Raw genomic sequence first — 27,083 nt, 5'->3', positions numbered from 1 at the left:
CTCTTAAAGGAACACCCGATTCTCTAAAAAGCTCTTCTATATTCCATTTTGCCATTTTAACATTAAAACTACATCCCGCCATTGTTATTCAAACTTTTCCACGGAGCAATAGCCTGTTAGCTTAGCTTCTAAAGATGGCTGCCGCTATCTTTACATTCTGTCTAAAAAACACGTTTGAACGTAAAGGCTGCCCTCTACTGGTAAAGGCTAATGACATTTTTTAATTTTACACAGGTTTTAATTGGACATTTTAAAGTGAAAATAACATAATATAGACATGTTTCTGCAATGTTTTTTTTATCTTGGGCATCTTCACATTGGAGTAAAGAGTTCATATAAACATTTTGGTTAATAAATGTTACAGACATATTGAGATTTGAACTACTTCCTGTTTTGGCGGCGTTGACGCACATTTAGTTTGGGCTGTGGCGCGCAAACGCTTCCGAAAATCAAAAATCCTTCTGGTAACTTTTGTGAGGCTCGGTCCAAGGATCGCGTACGTGGAATTTCATGAGGTTTGGACAAAATTTGTGACCTGTGAAACTTTTTTAAGGTTTTGTGTTCTCTCCAATATGGCGGCCGAACGACATGGATCTGTGACTTCATCCTCTCAAGCAACTTGCACCGGTACTGCCCGAACATTTTAAAGTTTGAACGGTGTCTCTGCGTCGAACGGTCTGGTCGCTAGAGCTGGCCAAAAAAATCTCCCCGGGAAAAATAATAATAATAAAACTTAAGAAGAACAATAAGTGTGCTTTTGCAAGCACACTTAATAATAATAAAACTTAAGAAGAACAATAAGTGTGCTTTTGCAAGCACACTTAACAAGTGTGTTGGAGGAATACAGAAATGTGTGCAAACTAGACTGGTTTGCTACCTTATAGGGTAGTGATTTGTTGATAGTCACTTTTCAATTTTACCAGAAACCCATTATCCCAACCGTTGTTGAAACTTTTTTTTTTTTTTACGGTGGACTATTTAGGCCCATTATCCACTAGGGCTCTTAATGGTCCATGAGAGGTCCAGCCATTCCTTTCATGGTGGGTTCCTGTGTGCCCCGTCATTCATCCGCATCACTCCCTTTGGCCCCATGTTGGGTGCATAGGCGCCATTAAATCTGGTTGTGATGGGTTGTGTGGCGCTGGTGGTCCCCTGGCAAAACCACCATTTCCACGCCCGCCACCTCCTCTATTGGGACCCCATCCCCTTGCATTTGGTGCGTTAAGTGGATACCTTACACCGGAATATTGGGGCTGTGACCCATTTTGAGGGCATCTTCTGGCCCAATGACCTTCTTGTCCGCACACATAACATATTCCTGACAAAACCTCCAAAACCTCCCCGTTTTGGTCTACTACTCCTTCTTGGCCCTCCCCTTCTCTGTTGGTTATATCCCTCCCATGGGTTTCCTATATAGGGTGGGCCTTTAGATGGATCTATGGGCTGATTGGGATATTGTACGTTGTCCGGGACACTAGTTGTCATAGCTACTGGTGTTGGTTGGGCCTGCTGGGGCATTTGTTTCTTTTTTGTGTTGGCCTGTTTAGTCTGTTCTAGCTGCAGTTTCAAAAGCTTATTCTTAATCTTATCTACCTCTACAAGTTCTGTTTGTGTGATTTGTTTATGGCCCTGTCTGTGTAATACACAAGATCTCTTTCCCATGTTGTTATCATTTGTATTTCTCTGTAATCTTAATAGAGTTGTGATTATCTCTCCCTGTGTCATAATTGTTTGTTGTAATCTTTCCATTTTTCTTTTCAGCGCCTTCCTTGTTCTACTTCCTTTTACTCGCTCACAGCACAACTGTCAACTTCCCCTTTTCTCTTTGTAATCGTCTCGACTTCAGCTGCAACAAAAGCGATTCTCGTCTTCCCAATTCTCAAATCTGTTTCTGAGTCTTTTACAGTTGGTCCCTTTCCAAACTACTTGCCTTTTCTCCATTGCACATACACTGTTAGGCAACCATACTCATCACATTTTTTTAAATTTAGCCATTTTCACACAATTTACAAGCATTCAAAATTTCAAAAAAGCACAATTCAATTCAATTCAATTCAATTCAATTTTATTTATATAGCGCTTTTCACAATACTCAATTGTTTCAAAGCAGCTTTACATTAATAGAAGCAGTAAAAGCACAGAAAAATGACAGATAGCACAACATAATACACAATAGCATAAGCTGTCAAATTTGCTGAGGCTATGACTCGACATTATGAACGAGCGTATTACTAATGTAACGTCTAGGAGAAGAAGCTAAATTAAGCCCAAGCAGGCTACCTCCCCGGGGTAAAAAACCCCCTAGGAGGAAAAAAACAAAAACCCCGGGTTGTTGAGCCGAGGAAAAAAAAATAAAAAGTCCTAGGAGGGAAAAACCCTTGGGAGATATATATGTATATAAACACATATAAACGGATAAGGAGATTAAGCGGGGATTAAGCGGGGTTTAAGCGGGTTCTGCCGGTGGTCGTTGGTCAGGCATCAGCTGGGCATCACAGTGATGGACAACCAGTAGATCAGAGGTGAGTCGACTTTCACATCTACCGGAACTGGGTCTGTTTGTCCCATTGTCCTCAGGGTCGAGGACAGGACAGGGAGAGAAAAACAAAATCATATTAGCGTAGGGGCCGTTCACATGTAATGCAAGTGTCACACAGTGATGTGGTTTAATCAGCTTAGTTTCAGACAGACTAACTATTGCGGCATAATTATATTATCCACAGTTGAGGATTTTGCAAATTGGGGGCCCACTGCGACGGTATATATGGTAACTAAGGGTCACCTTCTGATTTTTAAGAGAAAGAGAAAATGAAACCTGTCGACCCGTTTGACTAAGGCCTGTAACCCCACTGTCGTCGTTAATGCAGGTTCAGTGGCAAACGGGTCTATATTGCATGCTATTTACAAGATCATGAGAAAACGCCAACATCGCAACCTGACCATACGTGCCAACCCGTTTGACTAAGGCTGGAGGCCCCACTGTCGTCGTTAATGCAGGTTCAGTGGCAAACAGGTCTGTATGGCATACTATTCACAAGACACAAAAAAGCGCCAAAATCGCAAAAACACAAAACGTCACTCTTATCTAGCAAAAGGATATATACACCAGTAGTTTTCAGGAGTTTCACCCGCAATACAAACACAATACAACTATCACAGAAATGTCACAAAAATAACAACAATATATCAACAATACAATTCACATTAAGACGTCACTTCTTCTTTCCAGTATTCGTGGACCTTTCATCCACGGGCTGCTGTACACCCCCTACAGCTACAACCGAGTCGGTATTTTATAATACCTAATGTATTAAAGGAATCCTCAACCTTTTTAATTAATTCTGTTAACTTACACCGCCATTAACAGTATTCGTGGACCTTTCATCCAGCGGGCCTTGCACCCCTTACAGGCTACAACCTGAGTCGGTATTTTATAACACCTAATGTGTTAAAGGCCTCCAACCTTTTTAATTAATTCTGTTAACTTACACCGCCATTAACAGTATTTATGGACCTTTCATCCAAGAGCCTTTCACTCCTTTTGGCTACAACCAAGTTGGTATTTTATAACGCCTAATGCGTTAAAGGACTCCTCAACCTTTTATTTAATAACAAAATTCAAAGATTTCAAAAAGTTTTTCACTCTGATCAATTTACAAAAATGTAAATTTGTAATTCAGTTCGGATCTCCTTATCAACACAAGTAATTTGGTATATCCAAATAGCAGAATTCGATTAAACAGGTTTCTGCTTACCTTATTTTAGTAGAGCGCTCTTTTTGTGTTGAAAGGGAGTCCTCGCTTACTCTGGTTTCTTCAATGTGAAACCCTCCTTCGGCTCACTCTCTCCTTTCCCTCCAACGAACGTCGGGGTCACCAATTGTTGGACTTTAAGGCGTCCATTGCGTGTTCATAATTAGAGGAAAGACACGGTATTAAAATTAAGTTATTTATTGATTGAAAACATGCTATTCAAAGCATATGGAGGGGAGGGACAAAGACCATATATATTTACCAAGCCTGGCTCAGAGGGTCAGACTGGTTTGGAGATTCCTCCCAGGCCGGCCTGACTGGTTCTGGGAGGTTTCATCAGGCAGGCTCTGCTTTTTATTTGACCGGAAAATAAAAGTCTAACTCTTGAAATCAGAACCTAAGACTGAAGATTGTTTTAATCGAGGAAAAGGAAAACCACAACATTTGGTGCCGAAACCCGGGATAGAAAAGAGCTGGACCGTCACATCACCTGGGTGAACCTGACGAGCAACACAAACAGCGTATGGCCATATACAAGGTAAGCACTTTTTGCTTATTTATTAGGTTTGTGTTGTTGGCCAGACTTTGCTCAACGTGGTGAGAAATTTAAGCTCTTCTAAATTTAAGAACCATATAGGTAAACTGGGTTTTGATTTCAAGGGTACATCTAATTAAGGCATGCATGCATGAATCTGTATTAAGTTACTTTGGCTTTGATGATCAAGGTGAATTGAAACAGATTTTAAGTAAAAGAAAACGCGTAAGAGTTTTGTATGCAAGGTTGCATATGCTGCGTCTATCGGGTAAATGGATGACGTAGAGGTTTAAGTTAAGAGAACGGATAAGAGTTTTTGTATGCAAGGTTGCATATGCTGCGTCTATCGGGTAAATGAATGACGTAGAGGTTTAAGTTAAGAGAACGGATAAGAGTTTTTGTATGCAAGGTTGCATATGCTGCGTCTATCGGGTAAATGGATGACGTAGAGGTTTAAGTTAAGAGAACGGATAAGAGTTTTTGTATGCAAGGTTGCATATGCTGCGTCTATCGGGTAAATGGATGACGTAGAGGTTTAAGTTAAGAGAACGGATAAGTGTCACGGTCCTGTCGGACATCCGTGCTAGATGTAGGTCTGAGTGCATCTGACAGGACCGTGGCAGTATCATGTTCTGTGTGGGGACATGTGGGATCACATTCTGTGTGTGGCTTCCACATGTTACCGGTGTCTTGTTGCTGTCGTGATCTTGCCAGACCTTAGTATAGGTCCAGGTCTATGTTCTGAGGGCAAGGTCAGGGCAGCATTGTGTTTTGTGGGAACACGTGTGTTTCACATTATTTCTGTGTGACACGTGTTCCCCAGTGTGGTGTGGCTGTTATGGTCCTGCCTGACCTTGGTTATTATCCAGAGGGCAAGACCAGGGCAGCATTGTGTTTATGTGGGAATACGTGTTGTTTCACATCATGTATGTGTAACACGTGTTCCCAGTGTCTTGTCACTTTTACCCTACTCCCTTATGTAATCATGTCTTAAGTGATTAATTATGTTCACCTGTTCCCCATTGATGTGCTGTCTATATAATGCCCTTGTGTTCTCTGTGTGGGGTGCGTGCGTTATTGTAGTTACTGTGTTGATGTTCCCAAGTTTCTTATCCGAGTTATTCTCGTGTTCTGTTTTCATTTGTGTTTCATCACAGTGTTTTTGTTCCTTTCTGTTTTGCCCCCTCGTGGGTATTTTATGTTCCAGTTTGTAAATAAAACATTAGTTATATTTTTATACATCTCTTGCGTTTGGGTTCTCCTTTGGTTTTCACTTCCCGGTGTAGAACCGATCGTGACAATAAGAGTTTTGTATGCAAGGTTGCATATGCTGCGTCTGTCAGTAAGTGGATGACGTAGAGGTTTAAGTTAAGAGAACGGATAAAAGTTTAAATCGTGATGTGAATTAACGATTGGTAATTATTTAATAATTTGTGTTTGAGTGTGTATGTATGCAGCTGCAGAATGTGTGTTAGTGAGAAAAATGTGAATGTGCATCTGGTAAAGCAGGGAGAGACTTTCCCTTGGGCAATAACTACTGTGTTAGAGTGTGGAAGAATGAGCCCTAAGGAAATAAATAAATAAAGAGAGCCCAAATAAAAACATAAAGGGTTGTACATAAATGCTAATGGGTTATTACTGAAAAATGGTTGGGTTAACAATTTGGTTTATAGGTTAACAAACATACATTTGAAATTTAAGGTTTGGTAAAAACAATTGACACCAGATGGGACATCAAAAGGAGCACAGAACCTGAGACCACAGCTGGCTTTCTCAATGGACAATGCAATCAGGTGGCCACCTACAGAGATGAGCAGTTTTGCTTGTTTAAAGATTGTATTGTTCACCTGAGATGGCTCGGGGTGGTCAAATCACAAATGCTCTTCCAAATTTAAGAATAAAAAGGGGAAATTAAAGATTACTAGATTAAATTATAAGAATAAAGGGTTTCATTTTCAAAAGGAATGTGTGCTAGGACAGATGATGGTTTATTGTGTGAACGAGTTTTATTTTTTGTCGTTGAGTGTCTTGGATAAAAATTTAATGTGAAGTTGAGAAAATGCCTAAGAAGTTTCGCGAACCTGAGTGTTACCGTGTCGGGGCAGACATGTTGGGGTTCGGAGAGAAGAGTTATTAAAGTCCTGCAGGTCAGGTACGGTCTGTGTTATTTGTCTTGTTGTTTTGAAACGCCCGGGCTGATGAGAGATATTGTTTTTGTTTTATTTGTCATGTCGGATTGGTAAATTGTGTAAGTGAATCTTTTCCACGTTGATGGAAGTGAAGTGGAATGATGAACTTGGCCAGGTAGTCTAGATAGAGTTGTTTTATTTTATTTGTGTGAGAATGCAATGTGTCTGTGATACAGTGAGTCTGTGTGTGAATGTCTGACATGGAAAGAGTGGGGGCTGATTGAGAAGTGGGTGTGTCTTTCTCTGTGTTACAGGAGTGAAGATTGTTTTTACTATAAAAAAAGGGGATAAAGTTTGAAAGTATGTGAATATGAGTATATGGATAAGAGACAGTTATAAATGCTGGGTATTAAAGATTAGAGTTGAAGACATTGTGGTTCTGAGGTATTGTAGCCAAAAATATTAGTTATTACAGTGAAGTATACAGCTACTTCTAGAAATTAAATAATTCATTTAAATAATTGATTAAAATAAAATATTGTGCTCAATAGGAAAAGATTGCTTGTCTAAATAAGGACAGATGTTGGTGATGGTATTTGATTCTATTTGACAAAACATTACAAAATATTATAAAGGAAATTTTATTTTAAAGACATTGGAAATCTAAGTAACTATTTGGAGAATATATAAATTGGACAAATAAAAACAATAAGTTTGTGAAGTGGTTAAGTGAGAAATAATTATAAAATATAAGGTGTGTATATTGCAAAGAAAAGATTATGGCAGTCACATTAATGGAAAAATAAGGATTAAACAACTGTTGTGTGGAGAATTAGAAAATAGAATAATTGGATGTTCAAATGAGGAAACATTTGATGTGGCATTGTGTGAGGAGAGATACAACTAAATAAAAATATAAACTAATGAAAGATAAGAGGAGATAATTAACAGACAAAGAAATGCTCAAAGGGAGAACGAGAGAGAGAGAGAGAGAAAGGGAGGGGGAAGGTCAACTCCCATAGCTCGAGGGAATTGTGGGATTAAGCAAAATCTAGCAGGAAGACAGAAGTGAAGCTTTGAAAGAAAAACAACAAATTAGAAAAAAAAGAGACCAAGTTATTAAAAGGTGGAAATAAAGAGAAAAATAAAAAGGACAGGAAAATGATTAAAAGGTGAATGACACAGATAAATTATACAAAGATAAATTATTACAAAATGAGGAGGAGTCTTCATCTGATGATGGAAGGTGGTCACAAAATAAAATTTATTTTAATTGAAAAGGCAATATTTTGCAACAGGTTAAGTTAAACATTGAAAAGCTGAAAGCTCTCATCCTTTGACATTCAAGAAAGTGAATAAAAGCTGGCGATGAAAAGACAATGGCAAAAACTGTGTGACATCAAAGTGTTGGAGTTGCAAAGACAGGAGAACTCATAAACTGGACTGCGAACACATCCTACATGAATGGGACTATAACTGATCTCAAGCAGTGATGGGGGCACTGCACAATGTTCTGAAACAATGTTCAGAAAAAAGACTGAGTGGAGTCCAGAGAGACCCACAAAGACAATATTGTTCTTGGAGACAAGAGAAAAACTGGACTATACTTTTTCATTTTCATACGAGCCTTTGAGTGAAAGAGGGGAAAGAGTAAACAGCCGTTCAATGTTTAGCTAGGACCTTATAACTATAGGGACACATACAATCTTTATGAGAAAATCAGCTAGACAAATTTAAAGGCTGATCAAGAACTTATGTTGTTAGGTGTGACTACCTTTTCTGAAATCAAATCAGACTCCTATTAATCTGACAGGAAGAAATGCATAATGAAAATTGTTTTTTTTTTAAATTTGGTATCTACAGAGGAAGTTAGAACTCCAATGATGGTACTAAGCAAAAAAGCAAATATAAATGGCATAGACAGCTATGGGAGAAAGGAAAATAAAATAGATAAAAGAAATAAATTGAAAAACACCATAGGATACTATAATAGGTAAACAAGAAAAAGCTGTGAGAATAGGAAAAAGAAATAACTAATTATTATAACAAACTTAGGATTTAAGGAAATAAATCTAAATTGTATCTAGTCACGATTTATGAGCAATAAATGATAAGAAAAGATTGATGATCCAAAAAACCACATACTTTACTTACAAGTGTTTCTCCATTTGATAAACATTTTTACTGTGAATTATGATTTGCATAAGAAGTAGATACTTGCATTTACGTATTTAATTATAAAGGAAAATATTATACAGTTTTAGAATGGATGAACTACTATTCCAACATGTGGAAAGGTTAATTTGGTTGATTAATGCTAAAAAGTTGATAAAATGATTGGTTGTTATTGAGTTATAGGGACACAGGAGAACAGTTGATTTTGCCAGCATGGGCAAACAGATGTGGAAGATAAAAAGGGCCTCAGAGTGTCAGGAGATCTTCTTAGATTGTATAGAAGTGAAAAATCTCAGTCATAAATATTATTATCATAGATGTACATGGGGCAAATAAGTGGAATGAAAATAAATTATTTGATTCATGAGAAGAATAAAGATTTTGAGTTGAGATAAGAATGGAAAAATTGATGTGACGGATAAGAGAAAAGAAAAATTTGACTATCATCTATAATCAACAAAGGATGGTAGATAAAAAGGTATAGAAAAGGAATAATCATCAAAGCCATACTTAACAAAATGTGTAAAAATACTAATCGTAACAGAATTGATGTTTTACCTTGTATTAATGAGCATGTAAACTAACAACCGTACACCTTTAATACTGCATGAAATAATAATTTCAAAGGAACAGACTGAAGAAAGACTGAAAACATAGAGACATTGAACAGAGCACATAAGGTGGACATTTTATGGGAAACATCCCAAAGATAACAATGATACAAATGGGGAATATTTAAAGTTAAGGAAATATGCTCACAAAGTTGCTTTTTATGATTTAAACTAAACCAGATTTCAATAATGCAATAACAATTTCAAGCCCACATAAATATGATAAAGGTGATAATTCAACAAGAATTCTTATTGATAAGAGGAAAAGTTAAGGTCAACTTATCTGGATAATATTTAGGTCTTTTGGGAAATTCTGAGTTTAAAAATACATCTTGTAGGCCACAATTTGGAAATTTGTGTCAATGGTAGTAAATAACAAAACATTAAAAATAAAAAAGGAAGGACAGATATTTCAGAATGGTACAGTAAAAAATCTGAATGGTACAGTAAGATTACATTCAAGAAAATACAAGCCTTATGGAATTATAGACTTAAGAAAATTAAATAGGAAATGCTTTATAACAGGAATTTTGAACGAATCAACTAAAAAACCTCTAGATCTATTATGAAGACATCAAAAAGTATAACTTAAGGTGTAAAAGTGAGAAAAGAAATGCTATTAGAAGAATAATATAATCAAATCAGAGAAACATATACATTAAAGATATTTGAAGATCAAATAATATCGATTGGAGAATTATTGTGGATTGGTAGAAAAAGAAAATGTTTGAACTCGTTATCATTAGGAGGGAGAGAAAAGGTACTTAAATATGATGGAGACAAGAAATCACTACAAAAGAAGGGTATTTAGAATCCTTGTAAAAGGATGAACACAACAATTAATCATAAATTATATGTAGATTCTGTTGATCAACCAAAGGGGTACCATATTAGATAAAGGGATGGGATTAAGCTAAATAAGGAATTTAATAAAGTTTTGTCAAAATAAAAATACAGAACAAATAAATTATGTACAGTACTACAATCAAAAAGTAGATTATTAAGTTTACAAATAAGGCATTAATTAACCTAGGGTAACAACTAGATGCAGCCATTAGAAAGTACATGATAACATATACTGAATCAATTTTAATTAAAGGTTAGTGGGTAAATGAGGCGTAGGTGTCTGGTTAGAGAACCAAATGGAAGTTAAAATATTAGGATGATGGAAAATTTACTGGAAATCAACAAGAATGTTATCAGGACTTACGTTACAAGACAGTAATGAATTTACAAATAGTAAATGAGAATTCAAGCACCTCTGATGAGGATGGGAAAAAATTTCATTTAAATTGTTATCAAGAATTATTATGCATGCTTTACCATTTACTAGTTTTATTTGAATTAATTACATTTATGCGTGTACTATGCAATCTTTAATTAGTTTATTATTGGTTATTTACATTTAATTGTTTTATTTGGAGTACTTTACTTTCATTGGTGTTGCAATCTTTACTTAGTATATTAGTGGTTCACATTTTATTGTGTTATTCGAGTTAATCTACATTTATTTGTGTTTTTGATGCCATCTTTACCTAGTTTTATTATTGGTTATTGCTCTTTACTTTGTTTATTTGAATTAACTTACATTTATACTTGTTTATTATACTTAATTTTTGAGTTTTATGCGTCAATTCAGTATCAATTAGTTATATTTACTCGTTTTGAATTTGAACATTGAACATGAACATGAATTAGTATTAGCAAATAGCCAAGGGTCAAATAGGTCAAGGAAAGGAGACACTGGTCTGGTCTGCGGACTGTCATGTGATTCTTCAAGTTACAAGCCTGAACAGAAACATATTGTTAAAGCATATGGAGGGGAGGGACAAAGACCATATATATTTACCAAGCCTGGCTCAGAGGGTCAGACTGGTTTGGAGATTCCTTCCAGGCCGGCCTGACTGGTTCTGGGAGGTTTCATCAGGCAGGCTCGGCTTTTTATTTGACCGGAAAATAAAAGTCTAACTCTTGAAATCAGAACCTAAGACTGAAGATTGTTTCATTCGAGGAAAAGGAAAACCACAACAGTACGAGAGGGTGAAGTTAAAACGGTCAAAGAAAAGTGCCCAGCGAGCCTGTCTAGATGTTAATCTTCTGGCCGAACGGATATATTCCAGGTTGTTATGATCCATCCAGACCAGAAAGGGTTCCGAGGTTCCTTCCAACCAGTGACGCCACTCACCCAGTGCGAGTCTAACCGCCAGCAGCTCCCGATTGCCTATGTCGTAATTTCGCTCAGCTGGGTTTAACCGGTGAGAGAAAAATGCGCACGGATGCACTTTCCCATCAATAGACGATCGCTGAGATAAAACTGCGCCTACTCCGACATCAGATGCATCCACTTCCACTATAAATTGTTTAGCCGGATCGGGAATAGAAAGAACAGGCGCAGAGATGAAACGGGACTTTAAATCATCAAAGGCCTCCTGAGCTTCCTTATTCCAATGGAAACACACGTTAGAGGAAGTGAGAGCGGTAAGAGGTTTAGTGATCTGACCAAAGTTTCTGATGAAACGCGGGTAAAAATTGGCGAAACCCAGAAATCGCTGAAGCTCTTTACGAGTGTCGGGAACTGGCCAATCGGCAACCGTTTTAACTTTAGCAGGATCGGGACGAATTTCTCCCTCGGCAATAACAAAACCCAGAAACGAAACCGACTCCTTGTGGAACTCGCACTTCTCCGCCTTAACGAAAAGCTGATTCTCTAAAAGCTGTTGCAAAACTTGGCGAACATGCTGAGTGTGTATCTCCATGGAGGGAGTCATCGAGATACACAAAGACAAACTTGTTAATCATGTCACCCAGCACATCATTAACCATGGTTTGGAAGACAGCCGGAGCGTTACAAAGACCGAATGGTAATACGGAATATTCCCAGTGTCCCCTCATCATATTCCCAGTGTCCACTCATCGCCCTCTTTAATATGTACCAAGTGATAAGCGTTCTGCAGATCTAACTTGGTAAATACACGCGCTCCCTGTAATAACTCGAACGCTGATGACATTAATGGCAAGGGGTAAGTAACGTCAGGACATATGCCACCCTGGAGGTTGAAGAAGCAAAGCGACAAGGTTGGAGAGCAAAGACGAGAGAACATTGCTGCAGAAAGACCCAGCAGGTGTTGGGATCGCCGTCATAGGTGGGGAGTGTCGCCGTGTGTGGCTCACGCTCTGTCGAAGCGGCTCCTCCAGAGGTAGACGAAAATAGTTCACCGAGTGGAGAAACAACTCGGTCCAACCGGTTACTGAGTTCTGTGAGTCGTTCTGACAGGAGACTGAAATCTCTGGCCACTGCATTCAACAGAGACGAATGCTGCTCAATGATCGTTCCCTGCTGGTGAAGAGCGTCCTGCACAGGATCCAAACCCTCCGAACTCGCTGACTCCATAGGTGGCGCGCTCATTCTGACACAATGGAAGTCTGAGAGTCAATTGCAAGTTCACAAATTTATTGAGAAAACAGAGAGGGGTAATGCAGAGCAAAAAGTCAGTTCAAAGGAGAGCCACACGACAACGACCACCACCGACCAAGGTTATAATCGTTAACGAAAACGAACGAAAAAACGAAAACTAGGTGGGGAAAAACATTGTCGTTAACTGAAATAAAAATAAAAACGAGGCATTACAAAAAAACGATAACTAACTAAAACTGTAATGTGTGTCTGGCAAAACTAACTAAAATAAAATAAAATAATAGATTAAATGTCCTTAGTTTTCGTCTTTGTTAATGTCTTTCATAGAGCAAATTACATTAAGCTTCAAATTCCTTTCTGCGTCTCTCGCGCTTCACACACACACATTCGCGAATTAATGACTCATTTAAGTTGATTCCTTACAGTGTGTTGCAAGTAAATGAGTCTTTTGAGTCGGTTCTTTACAAAGCAAACGGGTCAAACTGTTTGAATTGGTTCGCGAATCAGTTTAAATTAGTTGTTTAGATCGCTTCAAAAACTGAATCGTCTGATGCGGTTTTGCTCTTGTCTAGAAACACGCAGAACATAAAGACTGTTGGATTACGTGAATATGATTTTACTAATCTTTTAACTAAAAGCAAAGCTTCACACGTGTACCCGCCATTATATACGTGCGACCTTTTCGTCGTCAGAAACATTTAAACGCGCTCAACCTCCAGAAGCACTGTGTACACGTGACTGAATGAAGAAAGTCCATCTATGATTGACGTCTGATTCGCTGTATACTGTACTGTGTATAATGTAAGTGCTTCTCCCAACACACACACGTGACATGAGATTCACAACATAAGAAAACATGAGTTTTGTCTAAAATTAGTTGTATTTCATGTAAGTGTACTGTCGATGTCCTCAGACCATCTAAGAGATTTTCTGAGTTAACTTTAATATGCATAACTGAATGCAAAACTGTGTCGGTCAACTTGTCTGATATTTCAGCTATAAGCTGTATACATCAACCTTAAGACACAAGTTAATTTCATAGAAATGCTTGTCTATTCTGTGTTTGTCTAAAGTATTCTTTACTGTTTGTGTATTTTGCAAATTTACACATATATAGCCTACTGTAGGCCTACTTGCCTTTCAAAAGTTTTCAGACAAAACATGCAAAAATCCTCAGTTTGCTGTGGAGTCAAGAAATGTCTAAACATTAAAAGATGAATAAACAAAAGCACAGAAATGTCACCTGTTTTAACATGCACAATATTCCAACTCAATGACACAACACGTTTGTATTTTAATACTATCTAATGTGGCCACGTTGAAACCATTCACTCAGAAGTGTTTAAGTGATGAACTGTGTCCTAATGCATTAATTGTTCACACACATATGTAGTGTCAGTTTGATCCATTTCTTTTGAGTTTTGCGTTTGGGCACAACATACAAGTCAGCATTAAAGGCTGTTTTTCTTTGTTGTTAAAGCATGTATGTGTTGAAACATAATCAAAGGTTAATAAAATGTGACTTCTGTACTTCTGACACACTGATATTCAAATTACCAATTTCTGGTCTCCACAGCAAACTTTTACTGTCCTGATCCTTGTGGTGTGTACTGTATACTGTGTGTGCATGTATATTTTTTTTCTCAAGAGTAACTAGTAACTTGCTACTTGAGTATTTTTTTCTTAAGTTACTTGTACTTTTACTTGAGTAAAGTTTTTGTCTACTCTTTCCACCTCTGGTTATTTGTCATGTTCTTTTCTCAGATTGAGCTCCCTGACAATTTGACAGAAATGTCTTGTTGTGGCTCAAAAATGGGTTGAATACATGCGGTTCATGTATGTCTTCTTTAGTCTGTTGGCTCTTTAAGTTTTTTACTGGCACACATCACATCTTACACTGTAAAAAAGTTCTGTAGAAATTATAGTATTACTGAGTATTACTGGCAACTAGCTGCCAGTAACTTACTGTAGATTTTACATTTATGTTATTTACTGGCAACAGTTTGTTCAAAGTTAAATGAACATGAAACATTTTCAGTCTTTATCTTCTACAGTAAGTTACTGGCAACCAGCTGCATAATTACAGCAATTTTTTACAGTGTACTGTGGAGTGTTGAACTTGAGACTGTTTACATATTTGTGCCCATATGTAAATTTTTTAACTGGTTTTATTTTTGAATGAATATTTTCTAAAATTGTATGACGTTTTTGAGTTATTATCACACAATTCTTTTTCTGACCTTTTTTAATTCTTGCCCCTTACAAATAACCCAAATTACGAAAAAGACTAAAACTAACACTAAAACTAATAAAAACTAAACTAAAACTAAGCATTTTCAAAAAATAAAAACTAAACTAAACTAGCAAACCCACTTTAAAAACTAATTAAAACTAAACTTAATTTGAAAACAAAAAGTCAAAACGAAATAAAAATAAAAACTAATGAAAAATGCAAAACTATAATAACCTTGCCACCGACTCACTCTGGATGGTAATCCAACTGAAGGTATGACTCGACCAAAGGAGAGAGTGAGCCGGAACCTGAGGACTGATAATCCACACTGATCTTGACCAGAGAGAAACCCACACACAGCCGATGTCAGACAGCACGATCACCCCCACACGACAAAGGGTATGACGCACACTCGACTGAAGGTGGGTGAGATGGACTGGGAGATGTTTAATCTAGTGCTGCAACGACGCATCGACGTCATCGATTACGTAGACTATGAAAATACGTCGACATGCGTAAAATGCGTTGACGCGTCGTTGTTTACATTCATTTCGCGTAATGGCAGCTTCTGCTCCTGGCAGTGTTATCCATACATTGATTTGTTTGTGTGCACCACAACATTTAAATTTTTATTTTAATTTAAAACGGCTTCATTTATTGTTGTGAGCGCTCGGTGGTGCTTCCCTTGTGCACGCGCGCTCTCTCTTTCTCTGCGTGAATCCCCTAGACCAGTGCTTCTCAAATAGTGGGGCGGGACCCCCAGGGGGGGCTCGAAGCGACACCAGGGGGGGCGCGTGAAACCCCAGGGAAAATACTTTTTCAGGAAGTGATTTTTAAAGACATTACACCCCAATCACACTGATAAGCTGCTTATTTTTTATTATTATTTATTGATTATATTTAATTTTTCAGTATCAAATGGTCCAAAAATATTATACTTTAAATAAGGATTGATTTTTTTATTTCAGGCAAATTTTAAGTCTTTTCTGTTACAGACTAAAAAACAATGTTAATAAAGTTATTCTTTGTTGTAAGTTGATCGATATTTATTTTTTTGTGTTTTCTTTTTGTGTTTTCTCAATGTTAATAAGGATACAATGTTTTGCAGATGTGTAATTTTATAGACAAATTATACTATTTACAGTCGCAGCGGAGAGTTGGGGGGGCGCAAAATGTTTACCTCTTCCTAGGGGGGGGGGGGGCGTGACAGAAAATAATTGAGAAGCACTGCCCTAGACAGCGCCTCTCATACATGACACTGAGTGAAATAATTAAAAGTTGGCTGTGTTTTCCATGCTGATTCGTCTGTTTACTTGCATTTTCACGTAAACGTCAGATGTTACTGGCAGAGAAGACGACTGATTCGAGTTTATCATGAAAGGTTAGCAGTGTTTTCCCACACACACTGGTTCTCTATGTGCTTGTGCGCGAGCTTTCTCTCTCCTATGCCCGCGCATGCCTTCTGTAGTAACTCTGTGTAATGGCAATTTTTTAATTTGCGCCGAATTGTCTGCGATGTTGCGTTTATAAATCAAGATTTTAGTAACTTAGTAGTTAAAGTAACAGCTGGTTGGATTAACACAAGGTTATTGGGTCATGTTTAGTCACTATTTTAATAGTCTTTGGGGTGGTTTCCTGGACAGAGATTAGCTTATGCCAGGACTAGACCTTAGTTTAATTAGGAAATATAATTAGTTTAAACAAACATGCCTTACTAAAAACATTACGTGTGTGCATTTTGAGGCCAAACTAAGGGCACTGATGTATTTTAAGATATGTCAGTGCAAGATGTTTTCAGTTTGGACATCTCTTATATTTATTTTAGTATTCGGACGGGATTAGTTTTACAGGGGGACCTCTGAGAAAATCCTGCTTCTCAGAGGTCCTCTGTGTTTTTAATCCCGTCCGAATCGGCCATGTCTGTGTTTTTCTCTGACGACCTCCGTAAGAATTCAAGAGCAATTTACCTACTGTTTTTCGCCAAACTCAGAGGTCCTCTGAGAAATTTAATCCCGTCCGGATGCAAATGTCTGTGTTTGCCCGCAATATCTTTTGAAAACGCGGTTAATTTCATGTTTTGGCCAACGTGATCTGCCGTAGGGTCTTACTAATGCGCGTATATTGTATTTCCTGAGTCCCATTCATTCAGATATGAATGTTTTTTGCATTTGGCAAAATAAAATAATTCAATCAAGACGAGCTGAATATCATACACTGTTAAGACTGGCCACTGTAATATCATTAACGTTATAAGAAACTCCGATCAAAGTTGTTTAACTCCGGAATGGTAATGTTAATTAATAAAGATAATAAATTTTTATTCATCATTATTTCTTCATTTTCTTCTTTTGTGTTTATTATAAGCAGACAGTTATATAAAACATGGAGGCTAACGTTACTTTAGTAGGATTTGTATATTTTATTTTGATTTGTAAAAATTTAATTAATAAATTACATGTTCTGTCATAATTTTACATTTAAAGCAAAATATTAAACATTACAAACACACGTATCCAGAGCACGTGCTACTGCAACGCCCAAATGCATGAAACAGACACTCCCATCTCTGGAATAGCTTGCATCATTTTAATCTCGTCCGAATCGGTACATAAAATCACAGACATACTATAAAAATACAATAAAACAAACAATGACTGTCAGATCAGACAGAGAGTAGAAAAACAAATTATCCAACAGATTAAATAGCGAATCAAAAAAGAACACTGTATTAATTCGACAGAAGAAATAGTCGTTATTTGCAGCTCTAGTTTAGAACTCCACTCACGGTTGAAGATGGATGAGATGTTGAAGATAGCCGCTGAAACCCGGAAGCAACTTGCCATGGGCCTGCCAGACCTTTTGTACTAGACTCAGGTCTGAGTGTATCTGGCAAGACCATGACAGTACTATGTTCTGTGTGGGGACACGTGGAGTCATATTGTGTGTGACTTCCACGTGTTCCCAGTGTCTTGTCGCTGTCATGGTCTTGCCAGACCTTTGTGTAGATTCAGGTCTTATTTCAGAGGGCAAGATCATGGCAGCATTGTGTTCTGTGTGGGGACACGTGTTTTCACATTATGTATTTGTGTCACGTGTTCCCAGTGTCTTGTCACTTTCACCCTACTCCCTTATGTATTCGTGTCTTACGTAATTAATTATGTTCACCTGTTCCCCATTGATGTCGTGTCTTTATAATGCCCTCTCGTTCTCTGTCATGTGCGCGTTCGTTGTCGATTTTCAGTGTTCATGTTTTCTGTGTGCCTGAGATCTGTTCCAGTGTTTTGTGATCCACCACAGTGTTTATTTCATCCTCTGTGTTACCCCCCCCCCCCCCTCCCCGTGGGTTTTTTATGTTCTGTTCAATAAATCTATAGTTATATTTAGTACATCCTCTGCGTTTGGGTTCTGCTTAAGTTTTACCGTGACACAACTGGTGTACCGCCCAAAGACGAAGCGAACCAGCTGTACCGGGAAACAGGCAGAGTTCAATGGAGGTCAAGTTCATATAATCCACAGGCGTGTGAACTCCGGACAGAGATAAGCCTCCAGACGCCGAAAACCAGACCTGGGATCAGAGCTTAGAGAGAAAACACAGACACTCTGACAGGACAAGGCAAGGCAGCAGGACTGTGACCGAAAAACTATGAGCGCGCAATGAGAGACAGGACTGCATGCTTTTTAAGGAAAACATTAACGAGACACCACCGGTGAACAATGACCAAACAAGCGGGCGGGGCTAGTGAACACACGAGGAACCATCACCAACAGGTAACCAAACGAACACATACCCACACACAACCACCGATCACCCAGGAGTCATGCATGACATGATACTGATGCTTTTTTAAAGTGGCATACGGTTATGGTACTTTGTGGATGTATTTGTCAGAAATGACAAAGAAAACACTGCATCATTGTATTAAAAATACTATATTATGAAGTCCTGTTAGTTTTGTGACCTAAATACCCTAAATACTGTGACCTAAATACCCCCCCACCAGGATCACCATCAGACAGGGTTTTTGCTTTTATACAGCAAGTAAAATTTATCTGGTCAGATCATCTTTAAATATGTAAGTGAGTGTTCAAGAAGATTTGAAATGTATGATCATTTTGGGGAATCAACAGCTATTTATTTGACTTATCTGAGAACACAATATATGCCTGCAACATATATGAACATTTATATGTCCAAACATGTGAAGAAAATATTTGGTTTCATCAATATATGATACCATATATCTGCATATATTACAATACAGTATTGGTTTCTGGCATATATGGACAGATCATCTTTAAATATGTAAGTGAGTGTTCAAGAAGATTTAAAATGTATGATCATTTTGGGGAATCAACAGGTATTTTAATTACTTTGAACAAAAATGACTGCATTAGTTTACCATCATCAGAAAACTGCCAACTAAGTCTGTGTATATTGACAAACAACAGTGATAAGTTGATACTGATTATTATTAATAATCACAAATCAATTACATTATTATTTTTATTTTATTTTTTATTTTATTTTTGCAGGAATTGGTAAAGTTAAGAAATGAATAAATAACCTAATGTTTTTTTTTGGTTGCTTTTATATATTTTAGTATAGTGTTTGTTTAGCGAATTTACATAATAATAATAATAATAATAACAATAATAATATTAAATCGTGTTAAATTTATTGCTTAATTAATAATAAATAGTCAAAAGAACATAGTATATAATAAAAATTTCCCCCACTGCCTATTGAATGCGCTACACCCAGTCCAGTAGGAGGCGGTAATGACCCTTCAGTTGCCAACCGCCACTCAGGCCAAAAGCGCAGAAGAACAAAAATGACCGCGAAAAACTGACAGGATTGAGAAGAGGATAACAGCACAGCGGGGTTTTAGAAGCAAGTTTAAAATATTTAATATATTTTGCATAAGTTTCTTGTTGTCTAGTTTGTTACAGCCTAATTTGTCATTACAGTTAGTGGAGGTTTACAAGTTCCCTTTCAATACGGTTCACTTCGCATTGCGTCAGTTAGCTGACGCTATGGGGGGGGGAACTCCTGTTTACTCCGTAACTGAAGCCTATTGGTTAACGTCTGTACAAAGTACAGACCAATGACGTTTGAACCCGCGCGTGGGATGCACACGTCCTTATATAAGCGCGGTTCAAGCGTCAGGAGCTCATTAAATTTCTCCTTCAGCGCGAACCTCTCGCGCGAGTCCAGGCCTAGCATCTTCCCCTGCCGTTTCCGGCTGAGAACCGAAGACAGCAGAATCCAGGTCTAGCGTCTTCCCCTGCCGCTTTCCGGCCGAGAACCGAAGATAGCCTTCGCTTGCCGTGGTCCGAGCCCTGTGCAGCGGACACATGCCTGACGAGGTCTCCCCTGCGGCCGCCCGATAAGATCAATATTTTTAATATAAAGCTGTAAGCTAAAAGACCAGGCGCTGTTGTAATAGCGTCTAGCACAGCGGCTTGAGTGAGCCTCCCTGCTATGAATTTCCCCGAGCGCGTCACCGGTCTGGCACCTCCCACGCCGGGACCGCGCTTATATGCTTCGGTTGTCTTATCCATGTTTCGTGCTCCCCCTGCTGTTCCTCTTTCCCCGGGATGAACACACGGCGAGCCATGAGACTAGATGGATGCATAGACAAGCACACACGGACTAACCTCCCCTGTGTTCTGTCACATCGCAACCGTTCATGCTTACAGAGTCCCTTCGCTCCTCTCACATTCAGTGGCGAGATCTCTGGCACATATATGAATCCCCCGAGTGCATCGGGTGATACCGTTCATGTGACGCATGGCTGTTCTGTCTGCTGCTTCCCTCTGCCGTTCCTCTCTTGTTGAGATGAACAAGCAGGGGACCCGTAGAACTAGAATAGATGCATACGACAAGCAACACGGGCGGATCTGCCCCTGTTCCCTGTCATAGCACAGCCACTTGGCTCCACGCTCGCGGAGTCCCTCGCTCCTTCCCCCGCAGTGGTGAGGTCTCTTAACGGCGTAGTTAGCACGCGGTCTTACGGCTTGCTGCCTCTAAATGCAGCTGTCTAGTGTTCAACGATTACAGAGCTTCATACTCCTCCCCTCCTGGAGCGGCGCGATCTCATTTGTCTGCTCGATAGGGCGGATTCGCCGCTATTGGAGCATCAAGAACACTCATTATAAGAGCTAACCGGCTCACTATTCGTCTATACAGAGCTTCATGCCCCTCCCCCTGGAGCGGCGCGATCTCATTCGTCTGCTCGATAAGGCGGATACGCCTCTATTGGAGCGCTAAAACACTTATTATAGAGCTTAACCGGCCTGAGTCTATTTCACTTCGGAAAGCTCACTACTCGTCTGCCCGGTCATTTCTCTCTGGTTTAGACGGAATCAGAGGCAGAACGAATTTGTTTAATATACTGAGGCCCGAATACCTCCCTTTATTCAGTCCCGTCCTATATCAGTGTGCTGAATATTGGTACATTCTTATATACCGGGTTCTTCTGCCCTTTTTAATAAACGGCAAAACCGCGGGCCTCACGGCAGACTTCCTCTCTGCAATGAGTTCAGTCTGACATTAAACCACCTAGACATACTGCTCTGCTCCGTGAGCCGTTCGGGTCACCGTCACTACTGAGGCTTGTGCACCTGAATGGCCAAGCTCTAGTCTTCGCAGCACAGCTGCGTCGACAGAGAACTGTCTGGGGAAGAGGGGTTAAGTCGCGCCTCGGCTGGACTGCCCTGAGATGTTTTCTGTGTGCTGTTTATCCAAAACATACTGTGTAATACTGTTGGTTATGCGCTATTGTGGCGAACGGTATTGAATTCCTCTAAAAAGAGTAATTTCCGTGCTTACTATACTGTGTATTGACACCCCACGGTTGTACGGTGTCTCTAAACACTTTCTCGCCTTACTGACAAGCAATCAGTAATACGCACACACGGCCCGCTGTCCATAATTCTATCGACGCTTGCCAAAAAAAAAAAAAATGGTTTGGCCTGGCCATATACTGTGTATTGACACCCCACGGCTGTATGGTGTCTCTGACACTTTTCTGCCAAATTCGCTTGCAGCCCACCTCAGTTTCTCCGCTACGATGCTGACGGCGCAAACAAGCACGGTCTTACAGCTGTCATTCTCTCTTCATAGAGAGACGGCAGCCTCAGACGTTTGCATGGCTCCAAGCATTTGAATCGCGCCCTCTCCGGACGGCCACTCAAAGGCTTACAGCCAAGCGGTTTATGACGTTTTTCGGCCATATAGCTGATTAATATCAGCGGATCCGAAGACGCTCACACCTCCGCTCCGCTCCAATACTCGGAGATATTAAGTCTCATGTGTGCTTACGGGTATGCGTGGGCCCTGATTCGCTTTGTCTAATACTGAGAGAATTTAGAACATCCATAAATGCTAGTTGTAATGCATCTTTTGGGTTATCCACATGGATATTAAAATCACCAACAATAAGAGCTTTATTTACAGTGACTGCAAGCTCAGACAGGAAATCTGCCATTTCTTTAAAAAAATCTGTGTGGTGGGCCGGAGGTCTGTAGATGGTAGCTAGAACGAAAGAAAGCTGTTTGTTACGATCATTTATTTCCATCCATATTTAACATGATTATTTCAAATGAATTAAATTTTAGTTCGGATTTATGGTTTACTTTAAATATTTTGTTGTATATTGCAGATACACCACCCCCTCTCCCCTTTAAACAAGGTTCGTGTTTATAATAATAGTCTTGTGGGGTGGATTCATTTAAACTAATGTTATTGTCTGCTTTAAGCCAGGTTTCTGTTAAACAGAGTGCATCTAAGTTTTGGTCTGTAATTATTTCATTGATAAAAGCTTCAAGCATGCAAGCATGAATAACAATCTTAGAAAACTTACGCTTAGCATTAGCCAGCACTTTAAGTTTGGATATAATGTCAGATGCTCTGGCTCCCGGTATACATTCGACTATGGTGGCTGGTGCCTCAATGTTAAGGTTCCTGAGAATAGAATCACCAATAACCAGGGCACCTTTAACGGACGTCTTAGCCGGTGTATTGCTTAGGGGGGAAAATCTGTTAGAAATTACCACAGGAGCGTTAGATGGGTGCTGGATACGACTATGCCGCTTGACAGTCACCCAGTTAGTCAGCCGCCTGACTCTGATGTCGGAACCGAGCCATGTGTATTACACTTAACACTAGGCGCACCCAAAACATTAATGTGTTTGTAACATTAACATTTTTTCATTTTCATTTTATTCATTTCATTTCACACACATCATCATTCTAAAGGCAAATATCGTAATTATAGAATGCTAGTGTGCGAAAAGGGGAAACCCCAAAGAAGCTATTGAAAGCTTTTAGTAGGGGACCCAAAAGCATCATACAACATATAACAGAGTAACAAATAAATAAATCAAAACACATTCACTACAACAACAGACGACAAACGATCCCAGCACAAATATAACACTTATAAATGATCAAGAAGTATACGTTAACAGCAGTTTTCCCTTAAGATTTTTCTTAAAAACGGAGACAGGATGTAACATTTTAAGGTTTTCCTCAAGCTCGTTCCAAATCTGCGGGCCTCTACAGACTACACTCAGGCTCGTACATTTCAATCATCTTATCTTACCAGTAATTAAATGTTTATCCCTTGTGTGATAAATATGCTGGGGTCGGCTGATTGGAACAAGTTCACACAATCTATAATTTAGCTTATGTACAACCTGGAAAATCATGCAGGCATTCTGAAAAATATTGTATTCGGCAAGTCTTAATAGACTGAGGCGATAAAACAATGGACGCGAAGGGGTATTTGGCTCAGACCACGTTAATATCCGTATAATTTTTTTCTGTAAAGACTGTATTTTATTCAGATAACTCGTAAAAGTGTTACAATAGTTTATATGGGACTCAAACAAGGTTTTATATAAGATGACAAGTGCTGACTGTGGAAGAAAATTTCTTATTTTGAAAAATAGACCAACATATTTTGATAATTTTTTTAATTAACTGATCAATATGAGATTTAAATTGTCGATATTCATCAATAAAAATTCCGAGAAATTTAGTGGTGTTTAATTTGTCCATTTATTTTAACACAGACATGTTTTTTGCCAATTGATTTTGTTTGGAATGAAACACGATATAATTTGTCTTATTTATGTTAAGAGAAAATTTATTGCAGCGAAACGTCTCGGTTACGTATGTAACCCGAGACGTCACGTCGTGACCGACGAACCGGGAACCGCTTCGTGGGTGACCTATCTACTTCGAGAAACTATGAAAACGCCAATGAACTTGGCATGCAGGTATTTGCATAATGCCGGCGCCGCCCCGCCAGGTGCGTATATAAGCCGCAGGTGCATAATACCAAATCAGCTATATTATTGCTGAGAAGCCGAGCAAGAGTGCCCGGCCTGAAAACAGCAATGGAACAGCAAACTGTGGCGACGGGACGTGACATACGTAACCGAGACGTTCCCTTTCAGTCGTTCACTACGACGTCACGTCATGACCGACGAATTGGGAATCCCTACCAAAACTCCACTGCAGCTGAACCCTTCCAGTGCCTGCAAAAGCCCTCCGCCCTCCACATAAAGGGGCGGAACCTAAGGCGAAATGCAGAAGGCCGGTCACTACCTGTTCCCTAACCCACGATAGTGAACCAGCGAACTGGGGAAGCGTCTAAACTGAGCGGAGCTAGAACACTGCGGAAGCCATCCCCTAAGAAAGTTAAATGGATGACATAAAATATATGAAACAACCACAGGTTGCTCAAAAAAAGTCTCTGAACAATACATGGTATGCAGAGAGATGCAGAGCAGGCTCTGCTAAGGAAAAACGTGGAGGATTAGAACCTCACGGACTATACACACAAATGAACCCCACATAGGGGAAAAATGTGGGCGCCTAGTGTACACAGGTTTACAGAGAATACATCAGTGATAGGTTGACAGCGGATGCTCCGCAACATCGGCTATCAGGGCGGTGGAGGAGAGGCAAAAACAGTTTTTGTGACATTTTTGCCTCGACGGCCTTCCATAATGGTGCAAATGTGCAGCACCAAAATAGAGGCTCCAAGCCGACACACGAGCCGACCCTTGGTGTTCTTAACTAGTTAACAGAAAGAACCCGAGTGGATACCGGCTCGACACGAACACTATAGAATCTTGTGAACGGATTAGGTGTCGCCCAGCCTGCAGCTCTACAAATATCCGTTAGTGAGGGACCGCGAGCCAGTGCCAGAGGTGCAAAGAGTAGCTGAAAGCCATACTTGAGCAAAAGTACAAATTCCTTACTGTAAAAATTACTCCACTACAAGTTACAAGTCACCAATTTAAATATGATTTGAGTAAAAGTATCAAAGTAACCCAATTTAAAAGTACTCAAGTATTTTTACTCGTACTGAATGTTGGCTCAAAGATGCACTAGTCCTCAACACAAAGAGAAATTGTAGGTCTGGGCAGTGAAAACTAAGAAAGTTTATTTATGAGGTTTTATTTCCTTATATAGAAAAGAAATCAAACACCTCAAAATTTTGACCTGGCAGAAAAAACACAGATTAAACATAGTCATAGTCTTTTGACTAAAATTTAATTTAGTTTTAGTCATATTTTTGTCATCTGAATTATTCAACTAAATGCCATGAGATTTTAGTCTAGAAATCTACATTAAATTTAATTTAAACCCATTTAATTTTAGTCTAGTGTCATTGTGTACTTGAATGTGCCATGCTGAAAAATATATAGTTAATGCACTCTGAACTAACATGAACAAACAATTAAAGCTTAAATTTGTATTAACTAACATTAACAAAGATGAATAAATAATGTAACAAATGTATTTCTCATGGTTTGTTCAAGTTGGTTAATACATTAACTACTGTTAACTAATGAACCTTATTGTAAAGTAAACTAAAGTTACATTAACAGAAATATGATAATGCATATTAAAAACGTGAAGTTGTTCATTTGAAAGATTAATTGAAAACACATGTAGTAGACGTAACACCACTATCTCACATTACACTACATTTCTTCCGTCATGCATCCCTCTTTACAGTAAATACATTACAGCATACTTGATTAAATGTGAGGACAGTGAAATTGTACACTAATTATCAATCTTATAATGTACTTAAGTTACTCGGGCAATCATTACAGGACCTCGCTGGTTTATTTTGGCTTATATAGTAAGTTATATCAAGTTATGTACCAGCTCAGGTTAGCTGATAAAGTAGCATCAGACTATATAAACATTTGTGCTTGCCTTTGAGTTGCGGGATGACCCTCCTGCAATCGCACATCACTTTTGTTTTAATTGTAGCATCACATGTTTAACAAAGCGTCCCTTGACTGAAGCAAATGTGATATGCATCCATGTGTTTGCTCTTTATCTCTTCTCTCAGACCAGACGCAAACTTTTCTCTACAGTTTATGACATACGCAGCACGCAGATGTCCCGCTACGGTGGCTCAACGCAAGCCATTCAGCGTTTGACATCAAAGTACCGCGAGACCAGACTTCTCCATATGCATTTGATTCGCTCTCGCAGTACTTTGATTTCATACGATTGCTCTGCACAGCGCCAAATGAAGTCCCTCAGTTGTGTGTGTGTGTCTAACCTCGCGACCACAGATTCTATCCATCATCACCCTCTGACACTTTTGTCTCGTTTTTATTTTACGAATAAACAATGTAGCGAGTAACGTTAAGTGTCATTTCAAATGTAGTGGAGTAAAGAGTACAAATACCCAATCAAAAATGTAATTGAGTAGAGAGTAAAAGTTGCTTATATTTTTAAAACTCAGTACAAGTACAAAGTAGCCCAAAAAATACTTAAGTACAGTAACGAAGTACATTTACTCAAGTACTTTACACCTCTGGCCAGTGCCCAAGATGATGCCACACTGCGTGTAGAGTGAGCACGTAAATTAAATGGACAAGGCACGTCTTGCTTTTGATATGCAAGGGCTATAGTATCTACAATCCAATGGGACATCCTCTGCTTGGTGACAGCTTTTCTTTTCTGCTGACCATTGTAACAAACAAAGAGCTGGTCTGAGGTCCTAAAGCTTTGGGTCCTGTCTATATACACACGTAGTGCACGAACAGGGCACAACAAAGCCATGGCTGGGTCTGCCTCCTCCAAAGGCAGCGCTTGCAGGTTCACCACCTGATCTCTGAAAGGAGTGGTGGGAACTTTGGGCACAAAGCCGGGCCGGGGTCTCAGTGTTACGCTGGATGCAGCTGGCCCG

At 39.1% G+C, this 27,083-nt stretch overlaps 1 protein-coding gene across 1 annotated transcript in view; it reads right to left on the bottom strand.

Moving 5' to 3' along the window:
• Positions 1-1,493: 1,493 nt before the first annotated feature.
• LOC141368897 (uncharacterized) overlaps positions 1,494-27,083 on the bottom strand; it is a 211,982-nt gene continuing 186,392 nt past the window's right edge. Inside the window, exon 3 of the mRNA XM_073873691.1 lies at positions 1,494-18,415. Within this exon, the coding sequence (XP_073729792.1) occupies positions 18,336-18,415 (80 nt within the window). The 3' untranslated portion in view covers positions 1,494-18,335. The remainder of the gene's footprint in view (positions 18,416-27,083) is intronic.

The sequence above is a fragment of the Misgurnus anguillicaudatus genome, chromosome 12, assembly GCF_027580225.2.
Source record: "Misgurnus anguillicaudatus chromosome 12, ASM2758022v2, whole genome shotgun sequence".
NCBI classification, from domain to species: Eukaryota; Metazoa; Chordata; class Actinopteri; order Cypriniformes; family Cobitidae; genus Misgurnus; species Misgurnus anguillicaudatus.
This window is presented reverse-complemented; position numbering and strand designations above follow the sequence as displayed.